Source organism: Chamaea fasciata, unplaced genomic scaffold (genome assembly GCF_029207755.1).
Source record: "Chamaea fasciata isolate MVZ Bird 193981 ecotype frontalis unplaced genomic scaffold, bChaFas1.0.hap1 SCAF_3, whole genome shotgun sequence".
Taxonomy (NCBI): domain Eukaryota; kingdom Metazoa; phylum Chordata; class Aves; order Passeriformes; family Sylviidae; genus Chamaea; species Chamaea fasciata.
In genome coordinates, this window is record NW_027094088.1 from 11,926,579 (window position 1) to 11,949,069 (window position 22,491).

At 43.1% G+C, this 22,491-nt stretch overlaps 1 protein-coding gene and 1 long non-coding RNA gene across 3 annotated transcripts; one reads left to right on the forward strand and one right to left on the reverse strand.

Moving 5' to 3' along the window:
* The first annotated feature begins 1,945 nt into the window (after positions 1–1,945).
* APMAP (adipocyte plasma membrane associated protein) lies at positions 1,946–22,028 on the forward strand. Of its 2 annotated transcripts, none has more exons than XM_066178028.1 (9): positions 1,946–2,104; positions 2,710–2,826; positions 3,325–3,440; positions 4,618–4,710; positions 11,443–11,559; positions 12,266–12,440; positions 12,892–13,026; positions 13,391–13,589; positions 14,580–22,028. In XM_066178028.1, exons 1-9 carry the CDS (start codon positions 2,016–2,018, stop codon positions 14,787–14,789), a joined length of 1,251 nt encoding a protein of 416 aa, XP_066034125.1. In that variant the 5' UTR covers positions 1,946–2,015; the 3' UTR covers positions 14,790–22,028. The 2 variants fall into 2 exon arrangements, with proteins under 2 accessions (XP_066034125.1, XP_066034126.1); XM_066178029.1 differs by lacking the exon at positions 1,946–2,104 and adding an exon at positions 2,450–2,578.
* LOC136286450 (uncharacterized) lies at positions 5,389–10,542 on the reverse strand. The gene is made up of 2 exons (XR_010719918.1): positions 9,109–10,542; positions 5,389–8,588 (listed from the first exon to the last, which is right to left on the reverse strand). It is a non-coding gene; the product is annotated as an uncharacterized lncRNA (long non-coding RNA).
* Positions 22,029–22,491: the final 463 nt, after the last annotated feature.

The window sequence follows — 22,491 nt, forward strand, 5'->3', positions numbered from 1 at the left end:
CTTGTAAATATCCTGCTCCACCAAGCGTCTGAAATTGGATCTGCAATACTGGTTAAGACATGAAGACGTTTTGCTGTAATCCATCTGCCTATGGCTGCAAACGGATCATGTCTTTCCCTATCCCGGTTCAGGTGGCAGGGGAACAAACTGCCTCAAGGTACCAAAGGAAAACTACTTGAAACATTTAGCTACACCACTGGATGGTGTTCTGAGGACAAAGATGGATTGCATATTGTCATAATGGGAATGTGATACCTACACACACCACTCAAAAAACGCAACTGGAGCACTAATCCAGCTTGGCAATTTCAAGTTTTTCTTCTAAATCTTTCCTCAGTACCATCATGGGGCACAAAATATTTTTTCGTGATACACCATAACATTGTTATGACTTTCACTGTTACATGGAAGAAGTTAGAACAGATGTTCAAAAACAAAACCTCTCAAAATTTTTCCCTGATTAAAATTTTATGAAATATTAAAAATGTAAAAGCACTATTACAGTATCTTCTTCTAATACTGAGGATCCTCCACAGCAGAGAATAGTTACATAAAGACAGTGCAATATGTTCTCCATCCACACACTGGGAAGGTTTTACATCCACTCCCCAAAACAGCTTTCACACCACAAGAGACAGGAACTGTGCTTCTGATAAGGTTTTCATGAGCTATGGTAAATGTAATTTAAACAAATTTTTACTTACTGTGGTAAGGAATTTTCTGCAAGCAAAATTACACAAAAGGAACTTCAGCAAATTTGCCCATGTACTTAACAGGATAAATCAATGTAGTTTTTTTATCACACGCCACCATGAACTGGAAAAAAAATGCACTACTTAGTTTTAAGCAAAATTTTAATTTTAGTTTATAGACTTGTTTGTATTAAAAGCAACTATTTCAAAATCAAATTCACATAAAATTCAGCATGTAAATAAGCTGAAGTTATCATTGGTCAAGATCTGTTGCTGAAAGACAAGGGTTCTGAATGACATTTCAACAACCTTGTGGGACAACAGATTAAAACTAGAACACACAAAACCAGAACAGCAATAGTATCTCCCAGTGCACAGGATGAGGAGTGAAATTGTGCCCCTACTTCAGTGCATTGTAAAACACCACCAGCAAACTGCTGCAAGTTGGAATCCTGAGTCCAACACTGACCGGGGCAGAAGGAGCTGGGAAGAGCAACTCTTCCCACATTGGAGTTTGCCTTTTCTACTTGAAGATGTGCAGGCAGTTCAACAGTTGTTTTCAAAATCTTACTGAGCACATTCCCATGTTCACATTCCCATCTCCCTGCATTGGACTAGCAGGGAGTTATGCATTGATGACACCTTGCAGAAGGTGATTGTCCTGCATCCTGTCAATCATGGCAGTCAGAAGTGCTTAGTCTGAAGCTGAATCTTGGCTTCAAGCAGGAAAATGAAACCCAAGTAACTTGACTATGGTGAGAACGTGTGAAAGTTTGGTTAATCAGAAAATCATATTATTTTTGTTGAAGACATTTTCATTTTAGAGAGGAAATTTTTTCTTGCCTTTCCTGTAGTTACGAAGAAAAGGTGGAAGGTAACACTGTTCTGCCTAAGTCTTTCCTGCCAGTGAAACCTGTTCAAAAAGCTCACATATGTGTAAAAATCCCCAAAAATATCTGTAATTCAGGCCCAGTGAATGACCAACAGCAACACTGTGTATGGCAGTTTATCCAAATGACAAAAATCCCAAAACTGTCTTATGGAAGGAAATAATTGCTGACACATGCAAGGCACGTCTCACGGTCAAGGGGTTTCTGTAAACCTTTCCTGTGAACACAGTGGCTGCAGGCCGCCGTAGGAATGAGCGCGGCAGCCTGAATGGGCCGTGGCCCGGGTGATGGGCGTGGCCCGGAGTGATGGGCGAGGCCTGGGGTGGAGGGGCGGGGTCGGGCTCGAGGGGCGGGGGACGTGGTTCCGGTGCGCCGCGGCAGCGGCCGCTGGATCGGGATCGGGATCGGGATCGGGATCGGGATCGGGATCGGGATGGAGACGGAGGGCCTGCGGCAGCGGAGGCCGTTCCGCCCGCAGGTCATCACCGAGGACAGCCTAGCGCAGGAAGCCAAGGAGGGCAGGTGGGTGCCCCGGGCGGGGCGGCCGCCGTGACACTGCGGCTACAGGGCCGAGGCTGGGCCCGGGCCTGGCGAGCGCTGCCCGGGGGTGCCCCGAGAGGGCACAGGCATCACCTGCATGGCGCGGCCGGGCCCGAGGAGCGGCTGGTCGGCCTCGGAGTGTCCGGGGAGGGGCTAAAAAGGCTGGGGGGCTTGCCACGGGGCTGGGTAAAAGCCGCTGCGGGCGTGCGGATCGAGGCCGTGGTTTCCCGGCTTGGCCGGTGCTGGGTACCCTCGGGTGTCAGCCCGGGTTACCCGTTGTGCTCCTGCTCCTCCTGGAGGGGGGCTGACGGTGGGGAGGAGGTGGGACAGCGCCTACTCACCTATTCTGCCGTCCTGCAGGAACAGCTTATAACAGCGACCAAAAAAAAAAAAAAAAAGTTTGATAGATTCCTCCCCTCCCACCAAACCCCAACCAAAAAACCCCATGTTTCTCAGGTGTTTTGTTTTATTTTGGCTTTTTTTTCTTTTGTTTGCTTGTTTTTATTTTGAGGAGGCTGTTACAGATTTTTAAAAGACAGTTGTATCTGAAAAACACTGTTACCCTATTTCTTGTTTGGTTTTGGCAGTGCTTACAGCAGCAAGGTGTTCCGTGTTACCTTCCTGACTTTGGCTGTGTCTGTGTCTGTGCCACTGCTTGGAGTGACTGTTCTCCTGGATTGTCCTATAGACCCTCAGCCCATAAGGTAAATGGCTGTTTTGTTTTAAAGCAAATGTTCTGGCAACATAACTTCTCCTGTGTGCTCTGTTGTTTTGTTTCAGCAAACAAGAGTTAATGGCACAAAGTGGTTCTATCTGGATTGAGAAACTGGGGAGTGATTGCAATATTATGCACACTCAGTCTGTTTCTGAGCCATCTTGTGCAGTTATGTGTCCCTGCTGGTCACTGAAGGAGCTGAATTACTTTAATCATTAATCTAGAAAATTATTTTCTGCTACCCAAGCTGTCAGTGGAACTTGTAATTACACACATGCACTCTTGCCTTCTGTGAGACAAGAACTGCATTTTTCACTAAAGGCCAAGTGCTCAAGCTACTGCTACGCTTTTTGAAATATGCTTTATGTAAAGCATAAGTCAGGTGTGCAGGAGTTGGCAAACTAGGGGAAAAAATGATTGAATGTATTGCTCAAGAATGTTTGCATTTTGTGCAAAGGATCACTCACATGGTCCTCCTGTTTTGTAGTTTGAAAGAGCCTCCCCTCCTGATGGGTGTTTTAGAGCCCAACACCAAGTTACGGAAAGCTGAACGGCTGTGGGAAAACCAGCTGGTTGGACCAGAGTCCATTGTCAATATTGGGGGTAAGCACTGACAAAACCAGCTTTTAAAGAAGGCTCTATAAAAGTTGTTCCATTGGTTTGTTTAGCAGTAGACCTCTTATATAACAAACTCAGGTAGTTATTTTCAGTGTTCATGTTTTCTAAAAGTAATTTTGTTATGCAGAAAAACCTAGGTTCTCTATACTGTTTTTCTCCTCTTTCATGAGTTTGAAATAAATCTTGTTGTCAGATTAAAAATGCCTGTCTTCCAGGACTGAGAGCATCAGCAATGTAGTCAGGGGCTACTTATGTTTGGAGGAAGTGGTCCCATTTTTCATTTGGCTAGGTCTTAACTGGGAATTAATATTTAGAAGCTACTACCTGTTCTTTTAAAGCTCATTGCTGCTAAGGGAGCTGAATTTTGTGGTATTCATCTTCGCTTTTAGGACAGAAAACAAATCTCAAATTGATAAATAGCGTATTTACATTTCAATGCTGTTGCACATTATCATATCCCATATTCATAACTCTCTCATATTCCGTATTAATAACTCTTAAAGCTTGCATTCTTCTTGCAAGAAATCTAACCAACACAGGTGCCATCTTGTACTTTTCTCTTGTGGCAGTTGGGTTCTTCCCAAGTCAAAAACCCATGCCACCTCTGAGAAATTTTTTAATGAGTTACCTTGTCCTTCTCATGCCATGACATCCTCGTAATGGGAACCCAGCATTGTGCAGGGGTTGTTTCTTGTGCCTCCTGAAGGAGGGGTAAGGCTAGGAACTACTCTTAACCCTTACTGAAAGATCTTTCAGTGCAAGGGATGCTCAATAGGTGCCATATAATTTATTTTTCTTCAACTTTTTCTTCTAATTTATTAGTAAAATATTTGTAAGAAATTACATTACCTAGTAAGAAGCTACTGTAAATTCCTTTCTCACATTACACTTTTTTACTTACATCTGTTAACAGTGTGCTAAAAGTGTTACCTGAAGCTATTCAGTGTTTATGTTGTCTGGTTTCATCAGTCTCATTGGAAACTCTTTATGGAAACCTTCCTGCAAGGGACAGCTGACCTATGAGTGAAATAATCAATCTGACTGGGAATAAGTTTTCTGTGGATAAGTGTTGAAGTCTCCTTATTCCTTACTTCATGCTAGTAGAAGGATGTTTACCAGTCTTGTTCTGTGATCAACCTAATCACACAAGTTGTTTTTGCAGATGTTCTGTTTACTGGGACAGCTGATGGGAAGATTATCAAAATTGAAGATGAGGAAATACAAACAATAGCCAGAATTGGCCACGGTCCTTGTGGTGAGTGACAGCTCCTGAGCACATTGTGCCTGAAAATGTCTGGGTCAAGGGCATGTGTTGGTTAAACTGTGTTCAGTCTGGATAGCAGTTGCATATTTTACTCTGCAGAAATTTGTAGCAGAAATATTAATGTATTTGTATCAGTGAAGTATGAGTGAAAATATATGCACTGATAGGAGGAGTAGAACAGAGGGCCGAAAGAATGGAAATGGGTGATATTGATCGGAAAGCACACAGTTTCCAGCAGTAAAATTTAAGAATGCAAAGGGGGTTTGTGTCATGACTACCAGGCCTTCACCATGGATGATGTGCTGGTGGAAAATCCTGCATCTCAACATCGGGAGGAAGATAAGAGTGAATTGCATCACAAATAACATTCCTTTTTCCATTAGTCCATCCAGAAAAAGCATCTGTCTTAAGAAAAAAATGGGCAGCAACCTGTTCTAATATTTATGGAAGCTGAAGTCACCAAGATTCTGAGCTGAAGGGCCACCTCATGAAAACTGAGGACTTCTAAACAAGTGTGGGTGAAGGAACTTGAGCCAATATGTGAGTGGGAAAGTGTCTTGGTTTAAAACAATTGTACAGGCAGGACATGCCAGAATGAGTTATTTCTGCTTGTATTTTTAACTCATCCTTTTTCACCAATAAGGAGAGATGAATGTGAGAAGATACAGGTTAAAAAAATAGCAGTTTACTAAAAAATAAAACAACCAAGATGACATTAATAACCACTGTTGACAAAGAAAAATCAACACAGCAACCAAACTTCCAAGGTCATAGAATCCCCTCATCCCCCAAACAACAGCCACCAGGGAACGAGGACAAAACAGAATAATCCTGGAGAACTGTTCCTGTCCAAAGCCACTCAAATGTTGCCAATCCATCTGCCCCACACCACCTGACAGAAGCTCTCCTATCAGTGGCAGCTGGGACTGGGGCAGTGGCTGGAGAGAGGGGATGGTGCTGTGGAACTGTCCTGGGTGGCAGCAGCAAAAAAAGGTCTGAAGGAAACATGTTCCATGGCCCAGAAACAGGGCTGCTCCTGGGAACAGCAGCCAAAAAGATGTTAAAGAATTCTCCAAAGCCTGGAGATAAACAAATCTGCCAGACTGCCTTGCACTGCCTTGACCCAGAGAACCTGCCCCAGGCAACTTTCTTGGCAGCTTGGCCAAAAAAAAAAGCTGCAGTCTCTGCTCCAAAGCCACAGGGAGAACAGAGGAGCTCTGTGTTCCCTGTCTTTTAAAGGGACCCCAGGTCATCTCCATGAGCCTGGGGTAAAAGACTCCAGTTCTTCTTCCAGCTCCTGGGTTCTAAAGGGGCAGTGGTCATCTTGGGCAGGTTGGTGTAGGAAAGATATGGAACACAGTACACATTTTTGGGGTTACGCAAGACAGAAAGATAGCAACTTACTTAGAGATTATTGCTATTTTTCGTATGTGGGAAGATCGCACATAATCAATATGATTTATAAGCAAGTTTCACTTTACTGATCAAAAGGCACACATTATATTGAGGCTACTTATTATTATGCATACTTGTTAACATTTGATTGGTTACAGCAAAAGAAAACTACATACTTGTTATCACTAAGCTTCTCCTTCAAACTTTTCAACCCCAGCGCTTTGTTATGGTAACACAGCTGCATTCAAGGTCATGCTGACCTCACCGGCTCCTGTGCAAGTGATTTTAGCAAAGCTTTCTCATGTCTACCTGGCCTTAGTCCTGTAGCCATTCCTCAACAATTCCCCTTTTTTTTTTTTTTTTTTTTTTTAAATTAGCTAGACTGGGGTAGAGGCACACCTTATTATTTTTTCATATACATATTTATTAAAACTAAAAATTGTTAAGAAAAATTTTAAATAAAATGTTTCTGGTAGCAAACAACTTACAACAATCAACAGTAACACATGCAAAGTTAAATGACTGCTGATTACTAAAATACTAGTTCATTGTCTTAGATTTTGCAACAGCTGAAAAACTTTTTCTCAGTGAAAACGTGGGTATCCTTTCTCGAGTAAGGCTCTTAAGTTCACTCCAAAGTCTGTCTAGCTGTCATTGACAAGGTCAAATTGTTAAGTCAAAACGACTTGTATCTAGTTTCTTTTTTGTGCAGAAAACATCTGGGTTTGCTGATGAAAACATCTTTTCTAGTTAAAGTCAAGCTGTGGCCAAGACCCTGCCTTTATACTGGAGCAATGTCCCTTAATAGATTTTAAAATGAAACTTTTTATAATACTCATTATTTTAAACTTAATTTACTTATCTTAACTTATCTTGAAACTTAAAATTTTACAAAACAATTTATAACTTATAACAATTCTGCTGTAAAACTTGTGTCTTCTTTTAGTTACACAATCAGGTGACACTTCTCAGTGCTCCATCACTGCTGTTTTCCTTTCGAAGTTTCTTTTGTCTGAGACACAACGACTCAACTGTTTAAATAATAAAACTTAAAACAATTTTAAAACTTTTTAACAAAAATTAAAACAATTGAAAAATTAAAACAATTAAGAACCTTAGAATAATTAAAAATCTGTAAATATTAAATTTATAAAATGTGTATCTTAGCACTTAAATTTTATAAATCTTAACCTTAAATTCAACTTATATTTAAATCACACAAAACTTATTTCTAATATTAATATAACAGTAAAAACACAACTCAGAACACAAGTCAACTTAACTTTAAATGAAACTTATACTTAATATCTAAACTTAAATCACACAAAAATTAATATTAACACAATATTAAAACATAACTTTAAACACAACTTAACCTGGATCTAGGTACATTAAATCAAACATTCACTCTCATTTCATGACAATAGGTCTTTTCCTTATACTGTGATGGGCTTTTGCACAACTAAAGAACAAATGATTGCTGCTTTTCTTTTAGTCTTTTGCTTGTGATCATGCACCTGTTTTGCCGACTGTCTGTGGTTTTCACATCTCTGCTTTTGAATCTAGAAAACCTGTAACTTTGATTGATTTATTATCATAAATCTAACTGTGAGTTATCTGTTGCCATGCACTTTGCCTAGATGCATTTTTTTCTAACCCGAGGGTTACTGACATCTTAGGCACCTCTCCCCCTTCTGTTTGAGGCATGGGGAGATACCGTTCGTTTGAAGCACACTCAGGAAAAATCTTCTATCGTGACTGTTGTTTTTTCCAAAAACAGCTTTGGGAATGTTCACCTGAACGGATGCAACATGCTATGCTTGTATTAAAATGATGCTTGTGGGTCGCGACGTTTGCTCTGAGGGGATGGCACCTTGGAGAAATTCTCTGCCTCGGCCACACTCCATTCTTGCTTCTGCTTCTTCTGCCTGCCCCGGTCTCGCTTGTGCTGTCTCTGCTCCACCTAGGCTGCTTGCTTTGGCCCGGCGCCACTCGGAAAGGTGTCTCTTCTCGATTTGCTCCTAGGGGCTGCCTCGTCTCGCTCCCCGTCGGGGTTTGTCCCGCCCGGAGCAAGCTTGGGGCTCGAGCTCTATCTGGCTCGCTCCGCGCCTGCCGCAAGGGTTTTTGGGGTTTGTAGTTTCTAGCTTTGCGCTTGCGCTGTCTGGCTTCTGGCCCGCGCTGCTTCTCGCAGCCTGCGCAACCACCGCGCGCTTCCTTTGCCTCACGAGTTCACGCTGCTTGCCCGCGAATCGCTCTTTTCCGCGGTTCGCCTCGTCCTGATACGACGCGTCCTCTGGCCGCCCCCGGTCGCATTCCGCGCGCTTTGCTCGCCGCTGCTCCTGGTGCAGCTGGGCACGAACGCCTCTGCGTGCCCGCGCTGCGGTCTCGTCTTTCACTTCCGACGCGATCTGGGCTTGTTTTCCTTGTTTTCTCGGTGTTTTCTCTACTCTTTCTCCCCCCTTCTCCGTCTGTCCCTGTTCGGATGGGAGAAGGGAAAACTTTTGCCCAGTGTCTGAACGCGCTGTGTCAGGTTTTGGGGATTGGGGCACAGGAAAAAGCTGTTGGCTTTCTCGTGTAAAACTCGAAGGGGGCTGCTGGCCACCTTGTACAAAACTCAAGGGCTGCTGGTGGCCAACATCACTGCCTTTCGCGAGACAAAGGGACAGGGTGGTCTGCTGCTGTCTCTGTTGCTGCGGGGGCTGAGAATCTGATTTTTCAGCCTCCGCCTCCTCAAGCGCCTAAATGGCAGCTTCGACAATCTTTCTCTTGGCAGAAACAGTCTGCAAGGTATTTACAAATTTTTTTTCGACTGCCGCCGTTTTTGGCGCGAGTTTCTTGTCTCTGCCGCCTGAAATCGGTGCTGTTAATTCCCCTTTTCTTGTGGCTCACAGAGCCAAATGTTTTAAGTCACTTTCTTTTAGTTTTTCACCTCATTGAGAGGAAATTCGGCAAAAGCCGCGTGGCCGCATTCAATCTCGTTTCTATGTTACTTACCTGTTTTTTCACTGCGGCTCTCCTTCTCCCGCGACGGTGGCACCTCCGTCGCGGACTGACTTCCTCGCTTTGTCTAACCTCGGGTGGGCTGAACCTGGAGGTTTTATTTAGAATCTTTGCAATTGGCATATCTCTTTCGGCTACTGCCGCCTTGAGTATCTTTCGCCAACGCTGCGCACTGGCATTTCAACTTTGGTGGTTCGGAGGTTGCTAGTGCTTTAATTTTTTTCTTTGCTATGATAACGCGCTACCTTCTTTTCAAGCTCGGCTTCTTCTCCTGGGGGTAGGGGATATGAACTTAAAAGTGAATTTGTCACTCTTTTTGGTGATGCCGGTGGTGCCGAAGAAATGACTACATTAGAGGTGGCTGGAGGCAACGAGACTTGGTTACGTCTCAACTGAATTACACCTTCGGGGGGGCTCGGGGGCTGAGAGGACGAAGCAGCCGAAGCAGCCGTGGTATTTAAGGAAGCTGCTGCTGAAGGCTCTCTGGAAGCATTTAAATGTTGATTGGCTTGCTGAGCGACCTTTTGCTCTGCTAGGTGTTTTAAGCAATTCATTACTTGTTGCCATGGCCGAGAGAGTTTTCTGGCTGCTTTATCTTCATTTATTACCAATGCTCACAATTTGTCTCCAAAATTCCTCCATTCTTTTACACAAAATACTGTGTTAGAGTCACTAAAAAATCCTTTTGCTGTCCCAAAGGCTAATAACCCTACTAGTTCTTTTTTCAGGTCTAAGTCTTGTACTTTTCGCTTTTCTAAAAAGCATTGTAATAACTCATATTCCGCTTGTCTTTCTATTTTCCTTTTTTCTTTTCTCGAGTGGACGACAGCCTTACCGCTTTTAGACGCAAGACAGGCGACTCCAGGCTGCGAGATCCCCTTTTTTAGGGCTGATCTAGATGCGAGGACAGTGATCTTAGTCTTATGCCATCTGCCAGGGGCTGCGGCTGGCACTTTCCCGGACTCAGGACGAGCGTAGCATCAGAGGAAGATTCCTTGAATTGCTTGAATTCTTTGAATTTCTCACACGGGGCACCATATATTGCTATTTCTCGTACATGGGAAGATCGCACATAATCAATATGATTTATAAGCAAGCTTTACTTTATTGATCAAAAGGCACACATTATATTGAGGCTACTTATTATTATGCATACTTGTTAACATTTGATTGGTTACAGCAAAAGAAAACTACATACTTGTTATCACTAAGCTTCTCCTTCAAACTTCTCAACCCCAGCGCTTTGTTATGGTAACACAGCTGCATTCAAGGTCATGCTGACCTCACCGGCTCCTGTGCAAGTGATTTTAGCAAAGCTTTCTCATGTCTACGTGGCCTTAGTCATGTAGCTATTCCTCAACAAGAGATTTTTGAAAATAAACATCACCTTCCCCATTTACAGAAATTTGCCTTGCATTTTGTTGTACCTATTTCCCTTCCTCTGTTTGTGGGAGTTGTGGCTGCAGTTGCTTTAGCAGAAATTCTGCATTGATCATGGTATTTTTGTTTTCTCACTGGTAAATTGCAGTTATTTCTTGTGGAATTCTGCACCTCTTTCTGAGCGAATTATTTGCTTCATTTAATGGGATTTCTGGAACTGAGTGAGGAAAACTGGTAGTGGCTTATTTATTACAGAACCATCTCTATGGGGAGTTTAAGTCTATCTCAGCAGTGCCTGGGCAGTCTGAGAAACTTGGCTGGTGTTTGTTGGGACTGATGAGAGTTTTGTTTGTGGTAATGATACAGAAGCTCACCTGAGGTTCAGCAGCCCTGTGCTGGTTGCCAGTTAGAAATTAAGGTCAGGAACTGTTGCTGTCCCTAGTAGATCTCATTGACATGTTCAGCATTTATTCTATGTAATTTTATGTGGATGCTCACATGTACAAGCAAAGGAAAAAAAAAATCCTCAAATATTTTGTTCTCTGTTTTCCATCAGCCAGTGATGCCTTGACTGCTTCTCAGGAATCAGGGCTGCAGCATTTATAGTTTGTTTTGGAAGGCGAATGTAAATAATAATTGCCTTCCCTTCCTCCTCCTTTTTCTTAGCTTTCATATCTCAGCTGTCACCATGTGGCATTGAATATCCCTTTGGTCAGTTTGGGCCAGCTATCCTGTTTGTGTCCCCTCCCAGGATCTTGCCCACCCCCAGCCTGCTGGAGGGGGGAATGTTGGAGAGAGCATTGATGCTGTGCCAGCCTTGCTCAGTGGTAGCCAGAACACATTTTTAGCTGTTCTTCATCTCAGCCATACCCAACACACCTGCATAGGTACCCCGAATGCCTTGTATTTATTTCTGTTTAGAAATCTGTTTTAAAATTGTTTCCCAAGGAGGCTGTGAAGATGAGCCAACATGTGGAAGACCACTTGGCATGCGAGTGGGGCCAAATAACACCCTGTTTGTAGCAGATGCCTATTATGGACTCTATGAAGTTGATCCTGATACAGGTATTACTTTTCTGTTCTAAAGTTTTATTCCACTGACAAATCTGGGCTTCATTTGCAGTTTTGCCAGACCCTGCAAGCAAAACAATGCCTGTCTTTTTTGTAAAGTGATTTGAAGCTGTCTGGATGAAATGAGTCATGCAAGAACTTGATATTTATTTTCCTGTAGCAATCACTTCCTCTCTGTATCTGGCTATCTGGATCAGAGCTACCAGTGACTTATCTTCTGACGTTACATGGCTTTTGTTAAAATTGGTAAATTTTGTTAAAATTGGTATCCCAGGATCCACGAATAGAGCTCTGTTGTAGCTATTTCAGTTTCCATAAAAGGAAAGGAGAAAGATTGATATATAAAACCTTTTGTCATGTTTGCTGTACTTTTGTTTCTGCCTTGAACTCACTGTGGTACTGAAAAGCTCTTCACTTCCCTGTAACCCAAAACTACACAAAGTGAAGAGAGATGCATTTTGGTGTGGCAACATCATGTGCCTTTTTTTTTTTTCTTTTCCTTTTCCTTTTCCTTTTCCTTTTCCTTTTCCTTTTCCTTTTCCTTTTCCTTTTCCTTTTCCTTTTCCTTTTCCTTTTCCTTTTCCTTTTCCTTTTCCTTTTCCTTTTCCTTTTCCTTTTCCTTTTCCTTTTCCTTTTCCTTTCCTTTCCTTTCCTTTCCTTTCCCTTCCTTTCCTTTTTTTTTTTTTTTTTTTTAAACCAGGTGAAACAAACCCCCTTGTGTCAACCAAAACACTGATAGAGGGCCAGAAGTTGTCATTTGTAAATGATCTTTCAGTGACCAGGGATGGGAGGAAGATCTACTTCACTGACTCCAGCAGTAAATGGCAAAGACAGGACTATTTGTTCCTGGTTATGGAAGGCACAGATGATGGGCGGCAAGTATCTCCTTCCCAAGGCACTTAACTTGCTGTAAGCTCATTTGTTGGAGTGGACTTCGCCACTTCCTTGATCTTCACATTTTTTCTCTTTATAAACCCACCTGTGAAAACACTCCACTGCACAGGGGAGGGTGAGGGAATTGTGTGGATGTTGCTAATGAGACCTGCAGCAAAATAAATGAGATTCCCCTTTTTCTTTCAAGAGGACTGGCATGGAACGTTTGTTTTAAAAGTTAAGGTGTTAGCATTGTCTTCTGCCCAAGTCCTTCATGAATGCTACCAGTCTCAAGTGCCTTGTTATTTCTCTTGTGTTCATAAAACAAATGTTTCCTGGCTATTCTACCTTCTTAACTTAAATGTAGTGCATGTGGGAAAAGATGGAATGCTTGAAGAATGAAAATATAGATGCACAAATATTCATCTTCACTCAAAAATTATTTCTTTTTAGCCTCCTTGAATATGACACAGTGACAAAAGAAGTAAAAGTCTTAATGGTGGGGCTGAGGTTTCCCAATGGTGTGCAGCTCTCTCCTGCAGAAGACTTTGTCCTGGTGCAGGAGACAACCATGGCTAGAATCAGAAGGCGAGTATGACTTTGGAATTATTACTAAGCTGTGTAGGGATTGTTTAAATAAACAAATGGAATGACAAAAGAAACCCTACACTTTAGTTATGCCTAGTCAAAAATGTCAAGGAAGGTGACCTTCCTCAATATTTAATTTTTTTATTTCATTGTAAATATCTGAGTTGCATAATCTTTCCATCATGGGCTCCTTAAGCACAGTGGAATAAACTGACTTTTTTTTCCTGGGGAGAAGTGTGTGGCAGTGCTGTACTTCCCTGTAGCAAAATAATGGGAAAAATTATTTTTTTGAATCTTGGGAGTCTCATTTATTATTTAAACTGATTGAGTGAAGATGTTCTAATTTATTGTCTATAAATTTCAGGTATTATGTGTCTGGGCTGATGAAAGGTGGAGCAGATATGTTTGTTGAGAATATGCCTGGTCTTCCAGACAATATCAGGTTAAGCAGCTCTGGCTCTGGAGGATATTGGGTAGCTATGGCAGCTGTGCGACCCAATCCTGGATTTTCTTTGTTGGACTTTTTATCTGAAAAACCGTGGATTAAAAGGATGATATTTAAGGTAAAAAAATATTAAAAAGAACTTTTTTAAAAAATCACCTTTAGTAGAGGAATGGAAGTGATAAATATTTGTTTCTCCTGTTTCTTCCTCTTCACAGGAAGATTTTCAAAAGCATTAGGTGCTGTGGTTAAAACTGTTGTTGCTATCCCCTGGTAGAACAGCCCTAATATATTAATAGGTAGTAAAATTTAACATTTGCTTTTTTGAGTAGCAGGTACACATCTCTTAAGTTGCCTTCCATCTTGATCTTAGGAAAGAGAAAGAGACTATCTCTAACCATGCAGCAAGACAGGATCTACATTTGGATATGTGAAGACTTCACCTGAAGTGCCTAAACTGCTTATTGCCAGGTGTCTGAAGAGCATTTGGGAAGTGTGAGCTGTTCCCATGGCTGCCCTGGGCACCCTAGGAGACAGTGTGTACGTTGTACGTTATGGATGGTGTTAGGTGACATTTTGTTCTGGTTCACTATGCCTGTTTTTGTGTCACCCTGCTTTAGGATGAGCAAGGATAATGTGTCTTTTAAGGGCTAAAGAAACAGCATGGTGCTTTTTAATCAATGCAAAGACTTGAAAATACTTGTGTCCTCGAAAAAAGAAAAATCAGCAAGCAGTGTTTAGGATTCTATTCCAGCTGAACAAGCTTTGTGCTGTTCCTGTCTCTCCTGGTGCAGTGCAAGGGCTCTGAGTGACGCTGTAGGGAGCTTGGCATCAGCTGCACCAGAGCAAGCTGCTGTCTCTTGCGTGGGCAGCCTTTCAGCCTGTCTCTGGAGTAGACTGAGCTTCTGCTGGTCCTTTTGTTTCTTCTCAAGTTGACTTTTCAGATATTGTCTTAACCCTGTGTAAGAGTGCTTACTCAAAATGTGTCCTTGTGTTCTTAGCTGCTGCTTCTGAGGAGCGTGGAGTGGTCTTTACCTGTATAAATGTCTGAGATTAGATTGTGGAGAACAAAACCTTTTGTTAATTTTCTTTTTTTTTCCTTCTCTTTCAGTTGCTGAGTCAGGAAACTCTGATAAAGTTTGTACCCAAATATAGCCTTGTTGTTGAACTCAGTGAGACAGGATCCTACAAAAGAAGCCTCCATGATCCCAATGGAGAGACAGTAGCTTACATCAGCGAGGCACATGAACACAATGGACACCTTTACCTGGGATCCTTCCACTCTCCCTTTATTGGCAGACTTGATCTCCAGCATGTTTAACTGCCCACCAATGATGAACTCCCACTGTCCTGTACTACTCCAGAGGTGCAAAAGAAGCATGTGCTGGAGGCAGTGTGTGACCAAGGACATAAAGTGACAGACTGTATATTAAGGTGCAGGAGCTCTGTGGCCATAGGAAGAGATACAGCTTGCTGTGCCTGTCCTCTGTCTTGGCTGGCAGCTCATGCTCTGGAGTTGGCCTGTATTATTGTTCATATCTGAGGACTATGGTGAGGCATCTTCATTCAGTTCTTTGTTCCTCCAAAGAAATCCATTGAGTTTCTTGTACTCACCCTTGCTTGGAATCATCGTGAACAGATACCATTGTGTTGCCTTTAATACAACTGTATGTCCTCTTACACTGGAAGGATTTGTGATGGATGGAATTTAATTGTGTGTGATTTGAGTGGAAGAGGGTGGCTTGCATGTGTTTATTTGTGTTTTAGTGCCTCCTGTCCAGGAGTGATTACAGTTCTAATGTTCTAATGTTATACCATAGTGCTGTGGTAGAGGCAGCAACATCCAGGACATGCCTAGAAATCTAGTTATGCCATTGGGTTTTTTCAGTCCCAACTGTGTAAGTAACATCAGACATTGCAATTAACTGTTAATCAACAGGCAGAATCAAATTGGATCGTTACCTGTGGACTCCTGTGTTTCTTTATAGCATTGAGGTCAGATGATGAGTGAAAGTTGCATTTTCTGTGTTATTAAGGACTAGTTCCAGTGGGTCTGAAAAGGTTTGTTTGTAGTATTTCCTCCATGTTTTATCAAGTCCCGAAAGTTTCCTGTTCATTATCTGTGTGACCATTCCAGGGAGAAGGGGGCTAGCTGCAGGAATCCTCCTCAACATGCGTTTTATGAAGAACTGGTAAAGATTTTGGGTAAGACTGTTGTCTGAAGATGATGTGGACTCAAATGGCCCCAGTAAACATCCTTTTGGTGGATGAGGAAGGCTTTGGTGGAAGTTTTTGGAATGCAATAGTAGCTCACGGGTGCATCTCCAGGGATTGTCTCTGTTAACAGATACTCTGCTTGGTAAATCTGGAGAATGCTTTGCTGCCGGCTATTGCAAAGGAAAGCCTGTGCTGTTACGTTTCGTGGCTGGAGTGGCTGGCTGCACAAAGGAGTTCCAGACAATAACTCAGTTTCTTAGAGGAGCCAGGGAGGATGGGGGCTATGGTGGACCTTGTGCTCACCAACAAGGAGGGGGAATGTGCAGCTCAAGGGCAGCCTTGGCTGCAGGGTTCATGAGATGGTGGAGTTCAAGTTCCTTAGGGCAGGGAAGAGGGTGTAGAGCAAGCTTGCTGCTTGCTCTACTTGATGAGGGCAGACTTTGGCACCTTCAAGGATCTGCTTGGTAGAATACCATGGGATAAAGCCCTGGAGGGAAGAAGGGCCCAAGAAAGCTGGTTGATATTCAAGGATCACCTCCTCCAGGCTTGGGAGTGTTGTATCCCAGTAGGGAGGAGGCTGGGCAAAAATGCCAGGAGGCCTTGTGTGAATGAGCAAGGAGCTCCTGGACAAACTCGGACACTAGGAGGAGGCCTATGGACGGTGGAAGAAGGGGCTGTAGCCTGGCAGGAATACAGAGAGGTGGTCTGAGCAGCCAGGGATCAGATTAGAGGAGATAAAGCTCTGAGACAATTAACTGTGGCCAGGGACATCAAGGACAACAAGAAAAGCTTCTGCAGGTATGTGGGCGATAAATGGAACACCGGGAAAAATGAGGACCTTCTCTGGAAGGAAAAGGGAGACCTGATTACCCAAGTGTCTTGGTTTAGATAGACAGGTATCTGCCAGGGAAGACTGGAGTCTCCCTTGGAATGTAAGCCCTCCCCTTCTTCTCTTTTCTAGATTATTGTAAATTTGCAAATAAAAGCTGTCAGGCAAAGATTTTGGGAATAGGTATAGCAGTTCTTTACTAGGGATATATAAAATTAACACAAATGTTGTAGTACAGAAGAATAAGCAAGCAAACAAACAAGAAATCCTAGAAAAAACCCTGACAGAGTCAGAAATACAACCTGACGCTCTGTTGGTCAGTGTGTTGGAAACAGTCCAAAAGTAAGCCCTCCTGGAATGGTAGATGTGGTCCTGTTGGAAGCAGAGATGGTCCTGTCTTCCTTTGGGAGTCCTGTGGGAACACTGGCTGTCTTGTGACGCTTATGGTTCCCTTTTATCTAGATGAAAATGGTTTGGCTCCTCCTCCCAGGGCAGAGCATCTCACAGTAGGATGATGTAATGTGTCATGTCATTGGTGAGCTCTTAATGGCCCATTAACAAAAGATATCCCCATGGGGGTAGGGGAAGACTGAACAGAGATAAGAAACAATGCCCCACCTGGTTTTAACAGCTGGCTTGTTATCAGAGAAGGCAGTTACTCCCTCCCTTCTGGAGTTATAACAGATAAAGAAAAATCTCCCCAACTGGGGTTCAACAGATGGAATAGAATCTTTTTTTTTTTTTTTTTTTTTTTTTTGGTTACAAAAACCAAGACACCAAGACATGGCAAAGGCTGAGGTGCTCAGTGACTGTTTTGCCCCTGTCTCCACCAAGGAAGTAGGAAGTGTTCAAGCCACACTGCCCAACTTTCAGGAGGGAAATGCAGGGCCATGGAGACTGAAAAATCACGCACTGTAGAAGATCACGTTTTAGATCATCTGAGGAACATGAAGGTGCACAGGACCTGTTAAAATGCATCTACAGGTCCTGAGGGAATGGATGGATGAAAGGGCTGACTCACTATCCATTGTATTTGAGGAGTTGTGGTAGTCCAGGTGATCTCCCACCAACTAGAAAAGGGGAAAATAACCCTCATTAAAAAACAAAACAAAACAAAAACAAAAACAAAAACAAAAAAAAAAAAGAAGAAAGGAAGACCTGGGGAACTACAGTCTGTCAGTCTCACCTCTGTGCCTGGCAGAATCACAGAGCAGAGAGATTGGAACATTTTACTCAGAGTAATTGTGGATGTCCCACCCTTGGAAGTGTTCAAGGCCAGGCTGGATGGGGCTCTGATCAAGCCACAGGAAGTGACCGATGATCTTTGACGTTCCTTCCAACCCAAAGCATACTATGATTTTAAATAAGAGGTTTTGCATCTTGAAGAACTAAAGGAATTGTTTCAGCAGCTGTGTGATTTATTGCATTGATGCTTTGGAATCAACGTTTCTGCTGCTCTCTCCTTTCCTGCCACTGGGTGACAATCCAGCCTTAACTTAACACTATTGCTGCATTCCTTCACCTTTGGAAAGAGATTTGCTATAAACATATAACGAAAAGCACAAAGAAAGGAGGAGGTGATACTAAAAATGTCACCTGATTTCACTGGCCTTCTACTCTTCTGTTAATGGAGGGCTATGCAGATGAAAATGACTCTTCCCTGTCAGTGCCTCTGTCACCTTGTTCTGTGCTACTGCCAGGCTGCCGCAGTCCTGTGGCAAGTAGCTGATGGCTGCTGGATCAGGCTGATCCAGACTTGTTCCTGTACAGGCTAGGGGCTGTTCTTTTTGGGAAAACCCAGTCCAGGGCATGCTGCTTCAGCACCAGCTGGTTAACACTGCTCTGCCAGCTCTTGCAACTATTTGTCCTCTTCTGGTGGAATATGAAAGTTAAACTTGATGGCATCTCAAGTTGGGGTTGAAAAAGAAAATCTGCAGTTGTGATTCTTTTATGCTGATGCTTTGGCACCCTTGGGGCAAGCACAGCTTTGCCTCTTGGTACACAGTAATCACTAGTGATTTATTTGCTAAAAGTATTTCACCAAGTAACCTTTAAACAGAGTGCAGTTCTCAGTTAATTTTTTTAAGGGTACGGCAGACTGACTGGACTTGTACCCCATAAGCTCCCTCTATCTGTACAGGCTGGACAGAGAGGCTTTATTCAGTCTGAGAGACTAAATACCTCTGAAGTCTGTAAAGGTCTAACTCTGGTGGGTGGCACAATGCTAAGCAACAAAGCTTGCACAGTGACAGGCTGCTTAATCAGGCCATTGGTGTTCCATTTCTAATAGAACCTTAACACTTCATTTTAGCTGGCTCCCATTCCTGGTGTTATGCTGGATCCTGATAATCCATCCATGGTATGCAGAAGTGGGGGGCTCTATAGTAAAACCCAGATGAAACAGGTTGACTGACACACAGGTCTCATTTTTCAGTATTAAGGGATGCTTAAGAACAGTATTTTTTCTAGAAACTATTTTTTTCTAAAAAAAATCTCTTATCTTTGATTGGCTCACAAACAAAAGAGTAAAGCAGCAGCACTAAAATGCCTGTGGAATAAATGAGCTGGCATAAAATCCTCTTGATGCTCCTGTGAGGACCTATTTTACAGGTTCATTCCAATTCCACAGAGGCTGAGTCAATGGTGTGTTGATTTCAGATGGATGGTGTCACACCTACCTTGAGCAAGGAGAAACCTGGAACTAGTCAGGCTTGGAAAAAAAGCAGCCAGTCTTCTCTTTTGATGATATGAGTGCAGGAACATGACACTTCTGCAGCTCTGAGACTGGCTGTTTAGTGTGCCAAGAGAAGTCTTACTGGATGCAAGACCATTTACAGAGATATCCAAAGGTATTGTCAGAGCATGATTGACTTTTGTTGGCAGAAGAAAGGGGCTATAGTTCCCTAAGAAGAGAGGAAGTCCTCTCTGCATAACTCCCAGAGAAGCCTGAAGCTACTTCCTGTGTCTTACCGAAGTTTCTTTTGGGACAGACTACGGCATATGAGAGAATGTTGCCCTGTCTCCTGAAAGGCTTAGAGAAATTTTTGATTTAATGTAAAGTCCTGCAGTAAAGCTATCCAAGGAAAGGAACTGAGCTGGAGTACACCACAGCTGTAGCTGTGCATTTAAAAGATGTGTTTGGTTTTGCCTTCCTGGAATAGATGTTTCTGCAGGACACAAGTATCAAGAAGATTTCGCTGGAATTATTTAAAATATTACTCCACAGTTAACCGCTCTGTTTCTTGTCTGGAGCAAACTTCTGTGCTAGAACTGCTGGAACATAACTTGTGTGCCCCTGCCACTTTTATGCAAAGGCTGGTTTCTCAGTATGAACAGCCGATGAAAGTGATTGCAAAGCCTTGGCATAAATCTCATTCCTTTAAATTTGTGTCTGCTTTGTGCCAGTAAAAAGTTCACAGGTGAGGTAATGACCTCTTAAACTTCTGGGTCTCTCTGCTCAGTGATCACGACAGGGATCTGATGATGCTGACACTTGGGCCTTCTCATCTAACCTGCTTAAAACCAGTGCTGCAGAAGAATGAGCACTGGGGACAGCTGATTTTTGTTAATTTGTTTGAGGTAGGGACTGGAGAATTTAGCAGAAGTTGTTGTAGTTAGTTATGTGTGCAAGGCTTTTTCCTTGCAGTCAGCAGCTGTCATGTCTCCTTATCTGTCTGCTGCCAGCTAAACCTTGTGTTGGTTCCATGTAGCTGTGACTCCCCCAGCTATCAATGGGATCTGAAAGTCAGTCAGGTTGTGAAACCGGGAGCATCTGGTACAGGCAGAACTTCCAGGTTATTCATGTAGAGCTGCTGATGTCAAGAGAATGCAAAGTGGGAAGTCAGTCAGCAATGCTTTGTATTTTGTTGGCAGGCAGTTTGTTTCCTGTGCAATTTAAAAAGTGGGAGTATGAGAGGAAATATTTGCAGAGCAGAGCTTCTGAGCAAGTGCAGATCTCCATTTGAGGATCACTGGCCACTCTGAAGCTCTGGTAAAACTCAGGTTGTGGTTGTCCCACAAGCTTCTAATGTCACTGCTGGGATTGTTCCTTTTCTTCTTCAACACACAGAGCTGGTAGAAACAAGTTTTCCTTCTCACCTCATGCCCTAAATCTTTACTAAAAATGTTTTTGAATTGCCATTGTAACTTGAAATAGATGACAGAGACCCAGCAAAGTCTGCAAGGGTATGAACTTGGAGCGAATTGGTGAACTGTTAACCTTGGTCTAAATTGTAGCCAAGATGCAGAGGGCAGAGACATTGGCTTTTTGACTGATGCATGTCATTGTGATTAAATGGTATTTAGCTGCAGTTCTTTAGGTCAGTGCTAGCAGTGTCCTCTTTGATTACCCAAATACTTCCTGAGTGAAATGCTCTGGAATGATACAAAGAGCTCAGTTGACTTTAGCTCTGCTCCTTTCTTTGGTGCTGATGAAAGGTGTGTTACCATAGCTGAGGGGATGATGGATACTACAATTCCAGTGTGCCCTTCTTATTGTAAAGCACACTGGAATTATATGTCACAGTGAACACTTGGATGCAGCTTTGAACATAAGGTTGATCTGTCTTTCTCAGCAGGTGCTTGTCTGTTTGGATAGAGAGGTCTGAGCAATTGTGCTGCATTTTCCTTGGGAGAACAGCAAAGGCGTGTTGGTTTTGTCAGCCTGCAGCATGCCAAGTTCACCTCGCTTTAACTTTTGTTGCTCTAAAAAATGGAGAATTGGCTTGGTGAGGTGACTGAGATGAAGCATTGTGTGTCAGAGGCTTGGAGTGTTTCACAGGGGACACTGTTGTGTGACATGCTCACTGCCTGCATGCATGTCTGCACATACCTGAAGTAACAACATGCTGCCTGCTCACCCGCTTGGTGGCATGTGAGAGGTAAATGACATCTGTTCCTTAATGCCAGGTTGTCCTGCTGGCTGAAGGAAAGAACATGGATCTGCCCAGCCTGTTCTGGACTGTCTAGAGCTGTGTCCTAGGGTGACTTTTTGATGTTTGTATCCCCAATTTTCTGTTCAGTTTATGTTGGATATTATGTTCTGTACCTTTAAGACTGATTCTGAGAGCAAAGCGGGGAAAGAAGTGCACAGTTTGTTTGCAGAAACTGTGCTCACTGCTTCGCATTCTGCTCCTGGATTGTGTCGTCTTCAGCATAGACAAACAGCAGGACAGAGATCTCCTTTGCTTTTAGTTAGTTTTAGCTAGCTGAGGCAGAGAAGCTCCCTGGACTGGTTTTTTTCCCTTTTTCTTGGGACTTTTTAAATCTGTCCTGGACTGAAAAACCCAGAGAGACACTGGGATCACACACCTGCGGCTCACCAGGACCTGGACCTCAGTATTTTCCAGCACTGGAGGGACTGATAAGAGACTGAGTGCGCCGAGCTACACCCCCAAAGACTTTCTGAGTTTGCCATCACACCTCAGAGTGATGAGAAGTTTTATTGTCTCATATTATTCATTTTTTGTGCTTGTGGGTACTTTGTTTGTTAAATAAATAGTTTTTTCCACTTTTCTCCAAGGAAATTCTTTCCCAGACCAATTGGGGGAAGGGCCATTCCAGTTTGCATTCCAGAAGGACCCCATTCGGAGGTTTTCTCCCAAATTTGCCATAAACCAAGACAGTCTGACAGTCTGGTTGGAAGCCCTTGGCATTGTGTGAAGCATGCAGCTGAAGGAGAAGAGGGATTGAGACCATTCCTAACCCCTCTGAGATGCAAAGAGCAGCTTCTCCTTTCTTCTCTTGCTCTCCTACAAACTTATCTGTGGCTTGGCTTTCCTGCTTTGTGGGCGGCCCAAGCCACCATAACTGAATTTCTTTCTCCTAGTCTTTGGCACTAGGCTGCTGGTGGCTTGTGTGATGGCTGAATGTAGCATCACATTACATCTTCTTGAGGCTCTTCTGGAGTTTTATTTTGAGTGCTGCTTTCCCCCCCCCCCCCCCCCCCAACTAAGACACTGCTGTTTCCAAAAAAAAG

Coding starts and splice junctions, on each gene's coding strand:
- APMAP (XM_066178028.1), top strand. CDS start 2,016: ATGGAGACGGAGGGCCTGCGGCAGCGGAGGCCGTTCCGCCCGCAGGTC. Junction 2,827..3,324: donor ATAGACCCTCAGCCCATAAG/GTAAATGGCTGT, acceptor CCTGTTTTGTAG/TTTGAAAGAGCCTCCCCTCC. Junction 3,441..4,617: donor GTCCATTGTCAATATTGGGG/GTAAGCACTGAC, acceptor TTGTTTTTGCAG/ATGTTCTGTTTACTGGGACA.